Raw genomic sequence first — 15,034 nt, 5'->3', positions numbered from 1 at the left:
CTGCAACAGGGACAAAAAAGCCAGTGCAGGCACTGAGGATAGGATACCGAGGTGGATAGATGAGGGGGAGGGATTTGAGTGCTTGGCCAGCATGCTGGCAGACCACAGTAAACCAATGGACTGGTCTGAGCAATTGAATCCACATGGTGAGAAACTGGGGCACCATGTGGTCTCTCTCCTTAAGACAGGGTTCCCCAAAGCCAAGGGGAGTCAAAGGGGTGTCTTTTGGCTGTTTGCGTCCCTCCTGAGTCGCCAGGTCGGGATTACTAACCAGATCCAGCATTTATGCAGCCAAAAGGACAGGGAGTTAAAGGAGCTTCGGCAGCGCTCCTGCCCGCTGCAGGAGGCAGCCCAGACTCGAGCCAGCGATCTCAAGGTCATGGGAACTGAAGTTGCCTGCAGGCTCATACAGTTGCAGAAGGTGCAGGCTGCCTGTGGGTCTGGCTGCCAGCCAGACCCACTGAAAGTCCGAACAATGATCCAACGGGGCAACAAGCTGGATGCATGGCTGGGGGATGGGGACATCTGTCAAGATGAGGGCGAGGAGGAGCTGAAGCCTGAGCCCCACAGCCACTTCGCCCTCCCCCTAAACAAACCCCTGTACATGTGACCCCATCACCATGTGGTCCCGGACCCAGCGCAGGGAGTGGAGAGAAGGGGGCCACTCTGAGTTGACTGAAATGTGCTACTTCTCCCAAAGAGTTAACCCAGCTAGCAGACTGGTATCGTTAGCGACCAGATGAGCACCTGGCTGCATGGCTGCTCTGGCTGTGGGATGAAGGGGCCCCCAATGTGAGCCTTGCCCACCAAGAGGCGAGCATCCTGGAAAGCCTCTCTGACCAGCAGAGCATTAACAATGCCCTACGGGTGCCACAACCAGAGGTTCAGGAAGGCACCACTCTGTGGGATCAGGTGGTGACTGCGGTAAGGGTCTGGTATCCCACCCTCCTGGAGTGGGATCTACAAAGGCACCCACAATGGGGTACTGTCAGTGAGGGTACCCAGGTTAATAGAGTGTGGGTCCTGATCAACAGGATTTACGAGGGGGCTATCAACCCACATTTTATTGAAAATACAAGGGTGACTGGCACACTCGTGGGGCACCTCGTAACCACTGCAGCCCCTGACCTTAAATCAGTGGTTCTGGCACTCATGGCACCGACTAATGGGAAGACTGTGCAGGATGCCACCACCCTCTTGGAAGGGTTAGAATACATGACCCGCTCGGGTCCGTAGGGCAGCAGTGAGGACTAGAAATAAATTCCTTCTCGCTTTACACGCAGGCAGCTGTTCGTGGATCTGCTGCACACGGGGTGGACTGTGCCAGCATAGATGGGATCCCGATCTCTGCCATTTACGCTCTGTGGAAAGAGCTTTGTGGGGGGGGGGGGGGGGGGAGAAAAGGCCAGGGGAAAAGCTACAACCACCCTGGGATAAAGCCGAGAGCTGCCCCTGCCGACACGGACACTGGCTCTGCTCCTCCCCTCTGGAAACAGTCTCTTCTGCCCTCCTCAATCCTGTCCCATAGCGTTGTCTGTGCGGAGTTTGCATGTTCTCCCTGTGACTGAGTGTACTTCCTCACACATCCCAAAGGCCTACAACTTAATCGGCTGCAGTAAATTGCCCCTCGTGTGGTCGAATCTGAGGGAGTTGATGAGAACGCAAGGAGAATAAAATGAGTCGAATATAATGATTGGTGGTCACTGTTAACTGTTAGAGCTGAAGAACGTTCTGTCTCCCTTTGACACACTCCAATCATGCTCCAGGATTCAGCAGACCATCTTCCTAATGTATGCCATCAAGAGTTGGGCATGGTCAGTGAAAAACGGATGAACTGCTATCATTGCATCTGATTGTGGCGAAAGAGTGGGCTCACAGCTCGTGTTTCAGGAATTTTATGTCCCTATCATTGCATCTTTAATAATAAAGATTTTGCAGGACGTAATCTTGCACCATCCCATTTAAAACCCACAATGCCAGCATCTAACAAATGAACACTCTATTCATTTTGTGCTTGAAGAATCCTGTAAGTGCTGACATGTTACCCCCAATTCTCTTTACCTATACTTTCCAAGACAAATGCATCTGCTCTCTGTGCAGTCAGCTCTTTTTGAGCCCTGGGATCCAAGCAATAAGGTCTGGTTTTAGTCCTCTTCATTTACCCTGCACTTTCTCTTCAATTAGACAAATTACCTTTTTTGTTATTAAACCCTTTTTATGATGCATTTACTGGATCTTCTCCAGTGGAGAAAAACAAGAAAACAATTGTTGCTCAATTCCTTGGCCAAATTTTTCTTGATCTTGACCATCGGGAACCACACGTTTCTTGCTGCATTGTTCCCTTAGTTGTGGAAGATCCAGCAGTGCATTTTTATTCTGTTTCTTGACAACTTAGCTCTTATAATCTGTCTTCCTCTTTATTAATCTTTCATTCAATTGTTGCTGCTTTCAAAGAGAAAGACAAATGGCTAACATGGCCACTCTGCGACTTTGTCTCTCTTTCTGACATGGGCGCGCTGATTTAGTGATGAATACTTTCCATATTCATACACAACCCTTCAATTTTAACCATTACTATTTTTCCTTGCTTTTATTTTATTTACTGAAGCATTATTACAGTTAAATGTTTTTGAATGTATTTATTCATTAAGCTGGCCCATATAAAGTGCAGCTTTTGTTCAAATGCAAGATTAAAAGGCATTCAGACTCTTGAATGAAACTGTACTTTTGAATTCTCCACATTCCTGCCTCAGCCTTCCAACTCTTCAATTGCCAAACTGCTCAGAATTTGACTCTTCATGTTGCAGAACAATCAGAGAGGGAAAAAGCTTAATGATTCAATATTCCTTGGTTGTTGTGTAATTTTAAATTTTAATTTTTTGAAAAAATTTTTAAAGTTCAGACATACAGCACGGTAACAGGCCTTTTCAGCCCATAAGCCCGTGCTGCCCGATTACACCCAATTAACCTGCAATCCCCGGTACGTTTTGGAGGGTGGGAGGAAACCGAACCCCCCGGCGGAAACCCATGCACACTCGAGGAGAACGTATGAACTCCTTATAGACAGCGAACTCTGGTCCCGATCCCTAGTGCTGTTACAGCATTGCGCTAATTGCTACGTTAACCATGCCGCCACAATAGCACAGAACATGTAATACTATGTGAAAATGCCTTCTGCCTACCATAAGGCAGACAAAGAGACATCCTTAATGTTGCCCTTACAGTAAGAGAGAAAGAGGCAAACAAAAGTCACTGAGTGTGAGTGGATTCACCTCCAGTGCTCCCACAGCCTCGGCAACCTGAGATCCAGATCCAAACTTTTGACATGATCAGGAAGTCTTCAGCGCCCGAGGCCCCTTTTGAGCCGCCTTGCCCTCAGCACTCTCTCGAATCCCAGCTCTGATACCCGGTTCCCATGATCTAGTCTCTAGCAGCCTGTGCAGATCCCCCGACTACGTTGCACGCAGCCTGTGTGGGTCTCTCAGCCACTGAGCCCATTGCTGGTCCGCTGTTATGCTCACTGCCCTGTAGGGTCATCTCCTCTGCTTCTCCTTCTCAACAGGAGGTGCTCTCCCATTTCTGGTTCCCTGCTCCTTCAGCAGAAAAGTTTACACAAACATTGCTTGAGAAGTTTGCAGTAGTCAGTGAGAAGCATCAAGGGAGGACTGTGGTCACCGTGGCAATCTGACATTATCTCACTCACCTCCCTGTGCTCCAGGGAGCCACTTGAAACTTCTAATCCCTCTTTCTTGCACAGAGCCCTACAAAGGATAACAAAATATAAAAACTCAGGATTTTAAAAGAAAAATAACTAACAGAAAGAACTTTCTTGGCAAGTCCCTGGAGTCTGGAAAAAGAAACTTTTAAAAATCACATTCCTGCTGGCCTAGCGGTTTAGTTTTTTTTTTTATACGCCTGTCAGCATTTTCTCTTAGGAATTCTAAACCTGATCAATATTCCTGCTTTACCCACAGGACAGCAAAATGTTTATTTCATCAGTATCTTTTCTGCTGCTTTAACTCATTTTAATCACAGAATTTTGTATTAAACTTACATTTTGAATTTCAAAATATAAGAATAAGGAGGCTCTTTTATCACACTTCCTCACTTGCTTTGCGTGAAAGAAAATCAGGATTTACCCAGAAGTCTAAGTCTTAAAAAGAGCATCAGCCTCACTATTTCATTACTGGGCTGTAATCCTTAAATAACAACTGCTATATATCCACTGGAACCACTTCCATTATCTATTTTTTTTGTATGTTTACCACCATAAAGATTTGAGGATATTAAAAATAAAATCCCTTTGCTGGATTTTGCATGTATTAGCAGCTTCTAATGCAGCCAGCTCAGCAATTTCATAAAGCAATCCACCGTGTAGCACTTTAAAGGCAGAGAAAACTTTCAAAGCGCTATCACTTGCAGCAAGATCCTGGAGTCTCCACGCTTCAAACTTTCTACCTCAACCAGCCACATTTAAATAAATTATTGTGACACTCTAACATTGCTGTACGCAAACTAGTAATTTTTACATTCCAGTAGCAAATTCCAAAGTACTTCAATGGCAATATCGTTCTATCACCAGTGCCACAAAAGGCTGCACAGTTATAGTGTAGCGGTTAGTGCAACATTCTTACAGCGCCAGTGAGCCACATTGGAATCCTGTGCTGTCTGTAAGGAGTTTACATGTGTTCTCCCTGTGACCTGTGTGGTTTTTCAGCGGGTGCTCCGGTTCCCTCCCATCTTCCAAAAGCATACAGTGTTGGAGGTTAATAGGGTGCAATTAGGTGGCATGTGACTTGATGGCTGGAATCAGCTTTTACCATGGTATAAATAACATTTTAAAATTTAAATGTTAAATTTTTGGGGATACTCTGTTAGTAGCCACTAACAGCAGGATTACCTTGTTCTGCTCTCCAAAATCATCTGTTGTGCCTTTGACCAGCTTGCCGGCTGACGATACCTCCTGGTAAGCAACAATTTGATTTTACATTTTTTGAATTTAAATTTTAAATTTAGACATACAGCACGGTAACCGGCCCACGAGTCTGTGCTGCCCAATTTACGCCCAATTAACCTACACCCCCGTAAGTTTCAAACAGTGGGAGGAAACCAGAGCCCCCAGGGAAAACCCATGCAGACACAGGGAGAACATGCAAACTCCTTAGAGACAGTGGGGGATTCGAACCCTGATCGCTGGCACTAAAAAGGCCAACCGCTATGTTGACCGAAATCTGCCACCTCAAAATTAAAATTCTTATTCTTGTTTCCAGTCTCTCCATAAACTTCAAACTCCTCCAGAAACTCTAGTTAACCTTCTGAAAAATTACCACCTGCTGAGAATCCCATGCTCCTTGAATTCTAGCTCCTTGACCAACTGGAAATGGAACCGTCACACCAACGGTGGTCATGCCTTCAGCTGTCAAAGCCAAAGCTCTAAAACTTCCTCCCTCAAACCTCCACTTAACTCTTTCAAAATGTAGTTTAAGATTCAGAGAGACAGCCTCAAGAATGAAAGGAAATCCCTTTGGAAAAGAGATGAGGAGGAATTTCTTCAGCCAGAGAGAGGGTGGCAGATCTGTGGAATTCATAACCACAAATGGCTGTGGAGGCCGTCATTGGGTGCTTCCAAGTCTTATGGTTAAGATTTATTCCTTGATCAAGCTTTCACTCTATGGGCAATTCCTAACCCCTGTGAAGCACCTGGAGATGCTCTTTTAAGTTAAAAGGGCTGGAAGGTTGTAGATGGAGTCACATGGCACAGAAGGAGGAGGCCCTTCAACCCATAATCCCCATACCTACAATCAAGTGTCCATCTGGACTAAAACATTCCATGTTCACCCTGGTTTCAGCAGAACAGAGACACCCCCCCCCCCCCCCCCCACCTTGCCTACAGCTCCGCAAGCTGCTTTTGTCTCCTTCTTAGTTCTAACAACGGCTCTTCTACCTTAAACTGTTCTCTTCCCACCGATGCGACCTGATGGGCTGATTATTTTGTGCATTTTCTGTTTTTCTTTTTATTCCATCCATATTAATGCCCACCAGGCAGTGAAGGTGCTATAGAAATGCACATTTGGACAGATTTATCGATGGAAGGATATGAACCAAATGAGACTAGCGCAGAGTGCCAACTCGGGCTGAAGGGCCTGTTCTATGTTGTGTGACTCTATGATTCTGCTTTGCTAGTTTATCTGAAATAATAACACATTTGTGTCTCACAACTGGCAACTCTTGGCCACTTTTCCAAACTACTGGAGCCTTTGAACCAACATGCCACAAGGGAAGTGGCGAAGGTACAGTGGCAAATTAAAAAGACATTTTTAAATCAATTAAAGTCTGAGACTTCACGATCTGGGCCCCTCTTGCACGTTTCCTTTAACCAAAACAGCAATTTCTGGAAACCCTCAACAGGTCAGGCAGCAAGAGTGGAAAGAGAAACAGAGATATCATTTCAGGCCTGTGACCTTTCATCGGGCCTCTGAGACAGTATAACTGTAATCCAGACCTGGCCGGTTAACTGTTTCTCTTTCCATAGATGCTACCTAACCAGCTGAGTGTTTCCCAAATTTACTGTTTTTAGTTCAGAATTCTAACATCCGCAATTTGTTTTTTTTACTTTTCCTTTGAAGAAAAATGGAGGCAGGGCTCACAAGCATCCTGAAGGCCAGGTTTCGGCTAAATGGGCCATACCATGCAAGTGCCTTGCCCACAGGGGGCAAAAATCTCTGAGATAACGTCCACCGAGCATCCTTGGCTGTCTCCCCTGATTATTTCTAAGCATCTTTCTCTTTCACCTGTGTCCTCCTATGAACTCTCACATGTTAGTCTGTGTTCCTCCCCCAACCTTTCCTCCCTCCTCTCCTCCACCATTTTATTCAGACATTTGCCTATTTTTGCTTTATATCTGACAAAGGGCCCAGGCCTGAAACGTGATTGCCTTTCCCTTCCTATAGATGCTGTGTGACCTGCTGAGTTTATCCAGCATGTTTGCGTATTACACTGAGCATGCCCAGGTGCTCACGCTTTGGGTTGTTCAAGGCCCTGGTTCCTGAAGGAAAAGTGGACTTCATGGGGCTCAGCGTCCACAATTTGTTTTTGCAGATGGACTTTCATCTTAAATTGATTCTAACAGGACACAGAAACCATCTGGGCTGAACTGTTTCCACCAGCTTTACTTCGGTAGAGGGAGGACTTTACAGTCTTGACTTATCAGGCCTTAATCTGTTGACACAGCAGCAGTGATAAACAGCCCTGCAAGGATCCCACCTCCATTTCTCTCTCCTTTCATGAAACCTATCTGTCGACAAACTATTGAAAGCATGTCCCATTTCCCTCTGCATTGGCTTGTTGATAATTTTAGTTGATGGCACTCCAGTGAAAGGTGCTTTATAAATCAAAGCCACTCTTGAATCACAAGACAGTTTGCACTTTTTAAACAGGGAAATACATAGACTGCAGATTCTGAAATTCTGAACGAACGTTGTGCTGCTGGAGGAGTTCAGCAGGTCAGGCAACATCCACAGTAGAATCATACAGCCAAGAATAGGCCCTTCAGTCCTATTCGTTCATGCTATCTAATGTGGCAGTCTGGACCAATCCCATTTGGTCCATGTCCCTCTAAACCCATTTTATCTGCTAACTGGGGCTCCATTTTTGTCCCTAACTGCCCCCATTAGCTCATCGACTGTTCAAGTGTATGTCATATGCACCAAGATGCAGTGATAAAAGTAGTTTTAAGAGCAGACCAGTTAGATATCTCATAAATAGTACAAGAAGCACGGTACAGAAATGCAGTTATAGAGATCTGTTGGTATGCAGTGAAAACAGCTTTTTAATTTACAATTTTGAGGATCCTTCAAAAAGACATAACATTAAGAAATAAACTGTCTTTGAATTTAGACGTGCACGTCCCATACTCATGAATCCTCTTCCTGGAGAGGATGGGGGAGGGGTTGGTGATGAGAGTGTGGCTGGGATGGGACAAGTATTTTAATATGTTGGTTCCTCTTCCAAGGCAGCATGAGTTTTAGATGGAGTCGAGGGGGTTGTGTGTGATGACTTGAGACACATTCACTACCCTCTGCAGTTTCCTGCGGTCTTGGGTGGGGCAGTAAAATGATCAGTCAACGTTTTGGGTCAGAACTTGAATCAAGACTCATGTAAAGGGGAGATATCAACTATATCAAGGGGCGGAAGAAGCTGGAAAGGGGCTGAGAAGGTGATAGGGTATTGGACGGGGGGGGGGAGGGGAAGACAGGGAGAGGGAGAGTCCACTAGGAGAGGGAGAGGTGGAGGGAGAGATGACTATGAGGGGGGGAGAGGGAGAGAGGTAGAGGGAGAGTTCACAAGGAGGGGGGTCAGATAGAAAAGTAAGAACAGGAGTGTATTTCTAATCCCTCTTTAGCCTCGATAAAAGGTCCAATTTTAAACATTGCTTGACCATTTCTACACATGGATGCTTCCTGACCTGCTGAGTTCCTCCAGCAACTCAATGTTTGCTTGCATTTTTGATGTCTAGATTCTATTCCACGACACCATTGCAGGGTGTTTCATGGCTGAGGAGATTGAGGTCGTCGAAGTGCCTGTTCATGGGTTCTTCCCAATGATTTGGGCATAGGATTGGGCTCAGCTGCTCTGTGTCACTCAAGGCCATGTGAGAGAAGACTGTTCAGTGATGGCCCAGCTAAGATGTACCAGTGGAACTGGAGCCAAGGCCTTCAAAAATCAGGAAACATAGGTTTAGGAAGAAACATAGAAAATAGGTACAGGAGTAGGCCATTTTGCCCTTTAAGTCTACAGAGCCATTCAATACGACCATGGCTGATCAGTACCCGGTTCCTGCCTTTTCCCCATAACCCCCTGATCCCCTTAGCCACAAAGGCCAAATCTAACCTACTCTTAAAATATTGACAAGGAACCAGCCTCAACTACTTCCTGTAGCAAAGAATACCACAGATCCACCACCCTCTGAGAAATTTTCCTCATCTCAGTCCTAAAAAACTTCCCCCTTATCCTTAAACTGTGACCCCTGGTTCTAGTTTTTCCCAGCAATGGAAACAACCTTCTGTCTAAACCCTTAAGAATTTTATATGTTTCTATAAGATCCCCCCTCAATCTTCTAAATTCCATAGAATACAAGCCTAGTCTATCCAACCTTTCTTCATATGCAAGTTCTTCTATCCCTGGTATCAGTCTAGTGAACCTACTCTGCACCCCCTCCATGGCGAGGATGTCCTTCCTCAGATAAGGAGACCAAAACTCCACGCAGAACTCCAGGTGTGGTCTCACCAAGGCCCTCCTCACCGCCTGCTGAACCTGCACACCCACTTTCAACGACTGATGCACAGCAACACCCAAGTCTCTCTGCATCTCCCCTTTTCCTAAACAGATACCATTTAGATTTCCTATTCTTACCTCCAAACTGGATAACCTCGCATTTATCCACATTATATTGCATCTGCCATGTCCTGGCCCACTCGCCTAACTTGTCCAAATCACTCTGCACCCTCCTAGCACCAGACAACTGTGAAGGAGAACATTCCCTTCATAACATCAGGCTGTATTGAAATATTCTGCAGTCCATAAAATTAGTTGGAAGCTCATTTACTGTATTCATTTCTAGTTCAAGTTTATTATCATCTGACTATACACGCAATCAGACGAAACTGTGTTTCTCCATACCATGGTGCACGCGCCTACACACAAATACACAGCATATAATAATCATAAATGCACATTAAGAAAAAAATATAAAAATGAACTAATATAAATGAGATAAAGAGGCACTCAGCTTGCACACACCAAGTTCCCACAATCTACAAAGTGATAATGACCAGATAGATTGGTTTTACGATATTGATTGGGCTGAATATGGAGAAGAAATTTTTTCTTCTTTAAAACAGCAGATGGTATCTTTGATGTCCTTTAGAGACAGCAGATTGGACCTCAGTTTAATTTCTCATTGAAAAATTTCATCTCCAACAATACTTGGCTCACTCAATATTGTATCAGTCCAGATTTTGTCATCAAATCTCTGGAGAAGAGTTTGATTTGGGACAAGCACATCACTGCAAACGAACTATGTTGAGCGAGGAAGAAACAGATGGGATTTATTGATTGTGCCTAATGGAAACCAGGACCAGTGTTTAGTTAGTTTAGTTTTGCACACCCACAATAGCCCAGCTTCAATGTAGACAAGTTAAACAGGAGAGTCTGCAGACAATCAGTTTTTAATGGCTAGGTTCGCAACACCCTGACTTTAGATTGCTGTTGTTTCAATACACTCAATTAGTTCTGTTTCTAAGTCAATCTGAACTGCTTCCAATCCCCAATGAATGCATCAGGCTGCCTTAATCAGATGTGTGCTGCAGATGTCAAGCCCAAATATTCACCCACGCGTCCATATAAATGGAATGTTTAAACAAGGCAGAATGCCAGGATGAAATCTCAAATCATCTGTGCTCTTATTTCAAAGCAACTCTAATATTCCAGCACGAGTTTCCATTCTTGTTGTCTTTACAAGCAAAAAAAAACTTACTATGTCATGGAGGAGTGCAAATTTCTTATTTGACAGTCACTTTACAAAGCCTTCCAAGCAGAGGAAGCTTCTATTCTTTACTCAAAGTACAAGAGAACTGATATTCATTTAAAAAGCTCACTCAATGGTACGTTTTGTTTCTTGAAATCCTAATGGGAGCAGAAGATGACAGAGGATTAGGATGTTTGGGGAGAGGGAGGATGGTCAGACCTAAAGAAAGCCTACTCAGACTGTGCGGTGGGGGAGAACAGTGTTTGCATGGGTCGCTTTGACAGAGCTTTAAAAAAGGCAATATTTCCGATCCTATTTTTTCAACTTTTATATTTTCATATGATTCCAATACTACTGTAACTCTCACAAGCAGAAGAACCATCAGGAAAGTAATCTACGTTATTTGTTTCATTTCCTTCTAGAAGGATTTTCTTTACCCTGCCTCATTGCTCCACTCCAATTATTTCTGAATCTACGCAGTACAACGTCCCACAGGGTTTTATCCTTCTCTTCAGCATCAAGCCATATAAACCTTTGTGAAATGTTAGTGGCAAAAGGCAAGGACAAAGCCTTGGATTCAGGAGTGTCAGAATAGAGGAGAGGCATATCGACGAGCAAAGAAAGGAATTGCAAGGCCTGAGCAGTTCCAAGTATTGGAGTGACTAAAATTGGGGCCTTCATTCAGGAATCTGAATAGTCAGGGTATCCAAAGTTATGGGGAGAAGATAGTAGAGTGGGGTTGAGTGGTAGAAATGGATCAGTTTATGATGGCATGGCAGAGGGTACAAGATAGACCAAATGGCCTACTACCCCTCCTGTATCTTTGAAGCCATGGTTAATCAACAACTGCCTTAAATACACCCAAAGGCTTGGCTCCCACAATCGCCTGTGGCAGTACCGCCAATCCTCCTAGGAAGCAGGTAAACTTACTAGGCATGCAGTAAGCCATTCACGCTGGACCATGATTTACCTGGTTCACCTGGATCCCTTGGATCGAAGGGGGGCCCCACCTCCAGCGGTGATGTCACGAGTAACATATTACATACTCACAGGGCAATGAAATAGTAGCGAGAATAATGCACATATGCGCTCATGTATAAAAGACCATAGGAAAAAATGCACACAATTTAGTAAGACATTTGTGCTCAGTGGGAAAATCTATCACAGTGGGCTTCAGATTGTTGAAACTTAGGACAAACCAACAGACCTGCTTGTCATTATTGCTTAAATAGCGTATAACAACTATTTTTACATAGCATTATATTGTATTAGGTATTACAAGTCATCTTGAGATGGTGCCGCTGACAGCTTCCCTGGCCCCGCTCTGACAGCCCCACAGACCGCACAGTCATATTTCATAGCACGGCTGGCCATGCTCTGGCAGCCCCACTGGCCGTGCTGTGAAATGTAACTGTGCAGTTGACGGGGCTGTTAGCGCGCGGTCGGTAAAGCTGTCCGTCCATTCCTGTGCTTTAAATAATCTCAAGATCACTTATAATACTGCCAGCCTGACACAAGCATGTAGGCACTAACGTTACTAATGGTAGCCAGTAATTTGAGAAGACCATTCGCACCCCCACAGAGTGAATGACCAAGAGTCAGAGCCCGGTTGATTTTTACTCGCCCTACCTGGTTGGGACCTTCCACACCTCAGATTACCCTCTATGGACCCACTAAATTGGCCAGGTCAACCCACTTTATTTGGCAGTGTGAAAGGGACTCTGGCAAAATAAATTCTTCCGCCTTTCTGATATAAGTGGCCACTTTTGAATTCTGAAGTTGGGCCCTCTTGTCCTAGACTCTCCGACCATGGGAAATAATCTTTCTACTTCTATTCTGTCCATGTCTTTCAACATTCAAAAAGTTTCAAAGAGATCCTCGCTCATTCTCCTAAATTCAAACGAGTACAAGCTGTCAATCCTTCCTTTCATTCCCCGAATCATCCTTGTGAACCTCCTCTGAACCCTCGCTAACGTCAGCACACCCTTTCTTAAAGGGGGAGCAAAAAACAGCTCACAATACTCCAAATGAGATCACACCAATGCCCTACATAAAGCCTCAACATCATATTTCTGGACTTCTATTCCACTTGAAATGGATGGCAGCCTTTGCATCTGCCTTCTTCTCCACTGACTCAACCTGCAAGTTTATTTTCTGGGCATCCTGCACTTTGCATCTCGAAATTTTCTGTTTTCACCCCATTTAGAAAAGAGTCTGCCCGTTCATTTCTTCAGTGCAGGACTGTATACTTTCCAACATTTGCCACTCCTGGCCTGTCTAATTCATTCTGCAGCCTCTGTTTCCCCAACTCTACCTGCTCCTCCACCTATCTTCATATCATTTTTTAAAAAAGAAACCCATTTTTAAATGTAGGACTATGAGCCTTGATGAGAAACAGTGAAACCTTTTAGAAGTAAAGCCATTAGATTGAATGACAGGCAGATTGGAATCTGAAATTGGCTTCCATTTCTTTAGAAAGAAATGTCTTATGAAGCAAGGTTGACAGAGTTAGGGCTTTTCTCTTTAGAGAGACAAAGAATGAGAGATGTCTTAATAGAGGTGCATAATATTATGAGAGTTATAGATAGAGTGGAGAGCCAGCATCTATATCCTGTGGTGACAATAGCAAAACCCAGAGGATATCTGTTTCACATGAGGGGAGGAAAGTTTAGGGGAGAAGTCATGGTACAACAGGGACATTTAAGAGATATGGATGTAAGAAAAATAGAGGGCTGTGGGTCTGAGATAGGGAAGGATCAGATTGTTGTGGAGTAGATTTGCATAGGTCAACACAACATGGTAGGCTGAAGGGCCTGTACTGTGCTGCAGTGTTCCATGCTCTATGTTAAAGCAAGCACAGTGGCAATTGCTATAATCTGAATAGCTGAAAACCAACAGTTGCCTCAACAATGGTTTCTCGACCTCATTTGGATGATCAGTGGGTCTTTTATTAGCTGAAGCTAATAAAAGGAAGGGATCTTAAGTCGAGCGACCACTGTAGGAGTGGGCAGTACTTATAATGATCATAACGCCATTAGTTGCAAGGTAATTATGGATAAGTCTGGTCCTAGAGTTGAGATTCTACACTTTTGGAGAATGGGCAATCTTGAAGAAATGAGAATGATCTATAAATGTAGATTGGAACAGGCTGTTTTGTGGCAAGGATGTGCATGGTAAGTTGGAGGCCTTCAAATGTTGTTAGGGCACAACATTTGTATGTTTCTGGACAGCAAAATTAACAGTCATAAGGGACCTTGGTTTTTGAGGGATATTGGGAACCTAGTTGAGAAGAGGAGAAATGCATAGCAGGTATAGGTAACAAAGAGCAAATGAAGTACTTGAGGAGTATAAAAATACCACAAAGAAAATCTTTAGAAAGAAATCAGGAGAGTCTAAAGAAGACATGAGGTTCTTTGGCAGACAAGATGAGGGAAAATCCTAAGAGCTTCTCCAGGTATATTAAGAGCAAAACTAGCCCTCTTGATCGGAATGGTTGGCTATGTATGAAGCCAAAGAGATGGGGAAGATCTTAATTTTTTTTTGCATCTGTATTTACTCAGGAACTGAATATTAAAGTAAGGCAAACATGCAATGAGGACAATTTAAAGAGGAGGTATGCTTACTGTCTTAAGACAAATAGAGATGGATAAATCCCCAGGGCCAGACAAGGTATTGCCTTGGACCTTGAAGGAGGCTAGTGTAGAAATTTCAGGAGCCCTGGCAGAAATATTTTATGTGTCCTTAGTCATTGATGGAGGCCTGGAAGGCAAATTCATGCTGTTCTGTTGTTTTAAAATAAAAGGCTCTCAAAAATAATATGGGACATTATGGGCTGGTGGGTATCATCCCAGTAGTAGGTAAGTTATATGAAGGTGTTGCAAGTGATTGGATATACAAGTATTTGGATGGACAGGAACTGATTAGGGATAGTCAACTCTGCTTTGCAGGGTAGGTCATGTTTAACCAATCTTGTAGAGTTTTTTTGAGGAGGTTACCAGGAAAGGTGATGAAGGGAAGGCCATGAATGTTGACTGCATGGAGTTTGACAAGGTCCCACATGGGAGCTTAGTCGGGAAGATTCAGTCACTTTGTGTTTATGATGAGGTAGTAAATTGGATTACATATTGGTCTCGACTGGAGGCCAGTGACTAGTGGTATGCCTGCAGGATTGGTGTTGGGTCCATTGTTGTTTGTCATCAAAATCAATGATCTGGATGATAATGTGTTAAATTGGATCAGTAAGTTTTGCAAATGACACAAAAATTGGAGCATTGGTGAGGCCAAATTTAGTGTATTGTGGGAAGTTTTGGTCACCAAACCAGGAAAGATATTAATAAAATCAATAAAAGAGCAAAGATTTACTAGCATGTTGCTAGACTTGAAGAACTGAGTGACAGGGAAAAGTTGAATGGGTTAATACTTTATTCCCTGGAGTGTACAGAGTGAGGGGAGATTTGATAGAGATGTACAAAATTATGATGGGTGAAAATGGAGGTTTTTACACCAAGG

General features: G+C 43.9%; 1 protein-coding gene across 8 annotated transcripts in view; it reads right to left on the bottom strand.

The window, feature by feature from the left end:
- The window catches only part of mad1l1 (mitotic arrest deficient 1 like 1), a 1,066,498-nt gene that overhangs the window by 191,805 nt on the left and 859,659 nt on the right, over positions 1–15,034 (bottom strand). For 2 of the 8 annotated variants that reach the window (XM_069928299.1, XM_069928300.1), the window contains exons 19-20: positions 4,901–4,963; positions 3,704–3,761 (exon numbers count right to left, since the gene is read on the bottom strand). The exons of 3 other annotated variants lie outside the window; for them this stretch is intronic. In XM_069928299.1, the coding sequence (XP_069784400.1) occupies positions 3,704–3,761; positions 4,901–4,963 (121 nt within the window). The remainder of the gene's footprint in view (positions 1–3,703; positions 3,762–4,900; positions 4,964–15,034) is intronic. 3 more of the 8 variants (XM_069928301.1, XM_069928302.1, XM_069928303.1) reach the window with 2 other exon arrangements.

This window comes from Narcine bancroftii, chromosome 3 (genome assembly GCF_036971445.1).
Source record: "Narcine bancroftii isolate sNarBan1 chromosome 3, sNarBan1.hap1, whole genome shotgun sequence".
NCBI classification, from domain to species: domain Eukaryota; kingdom Metazoa; phylum Chordata; class Chondrichthyes; order Torpediniformes; family Narcinidae; genus Narcine; species Narcine bancroftii.
The sequence above is the reverse complement of the archived record's forward strand: the minus strand, read 5'-3'. Positions and strand labels throughout refer to the sequence as shown.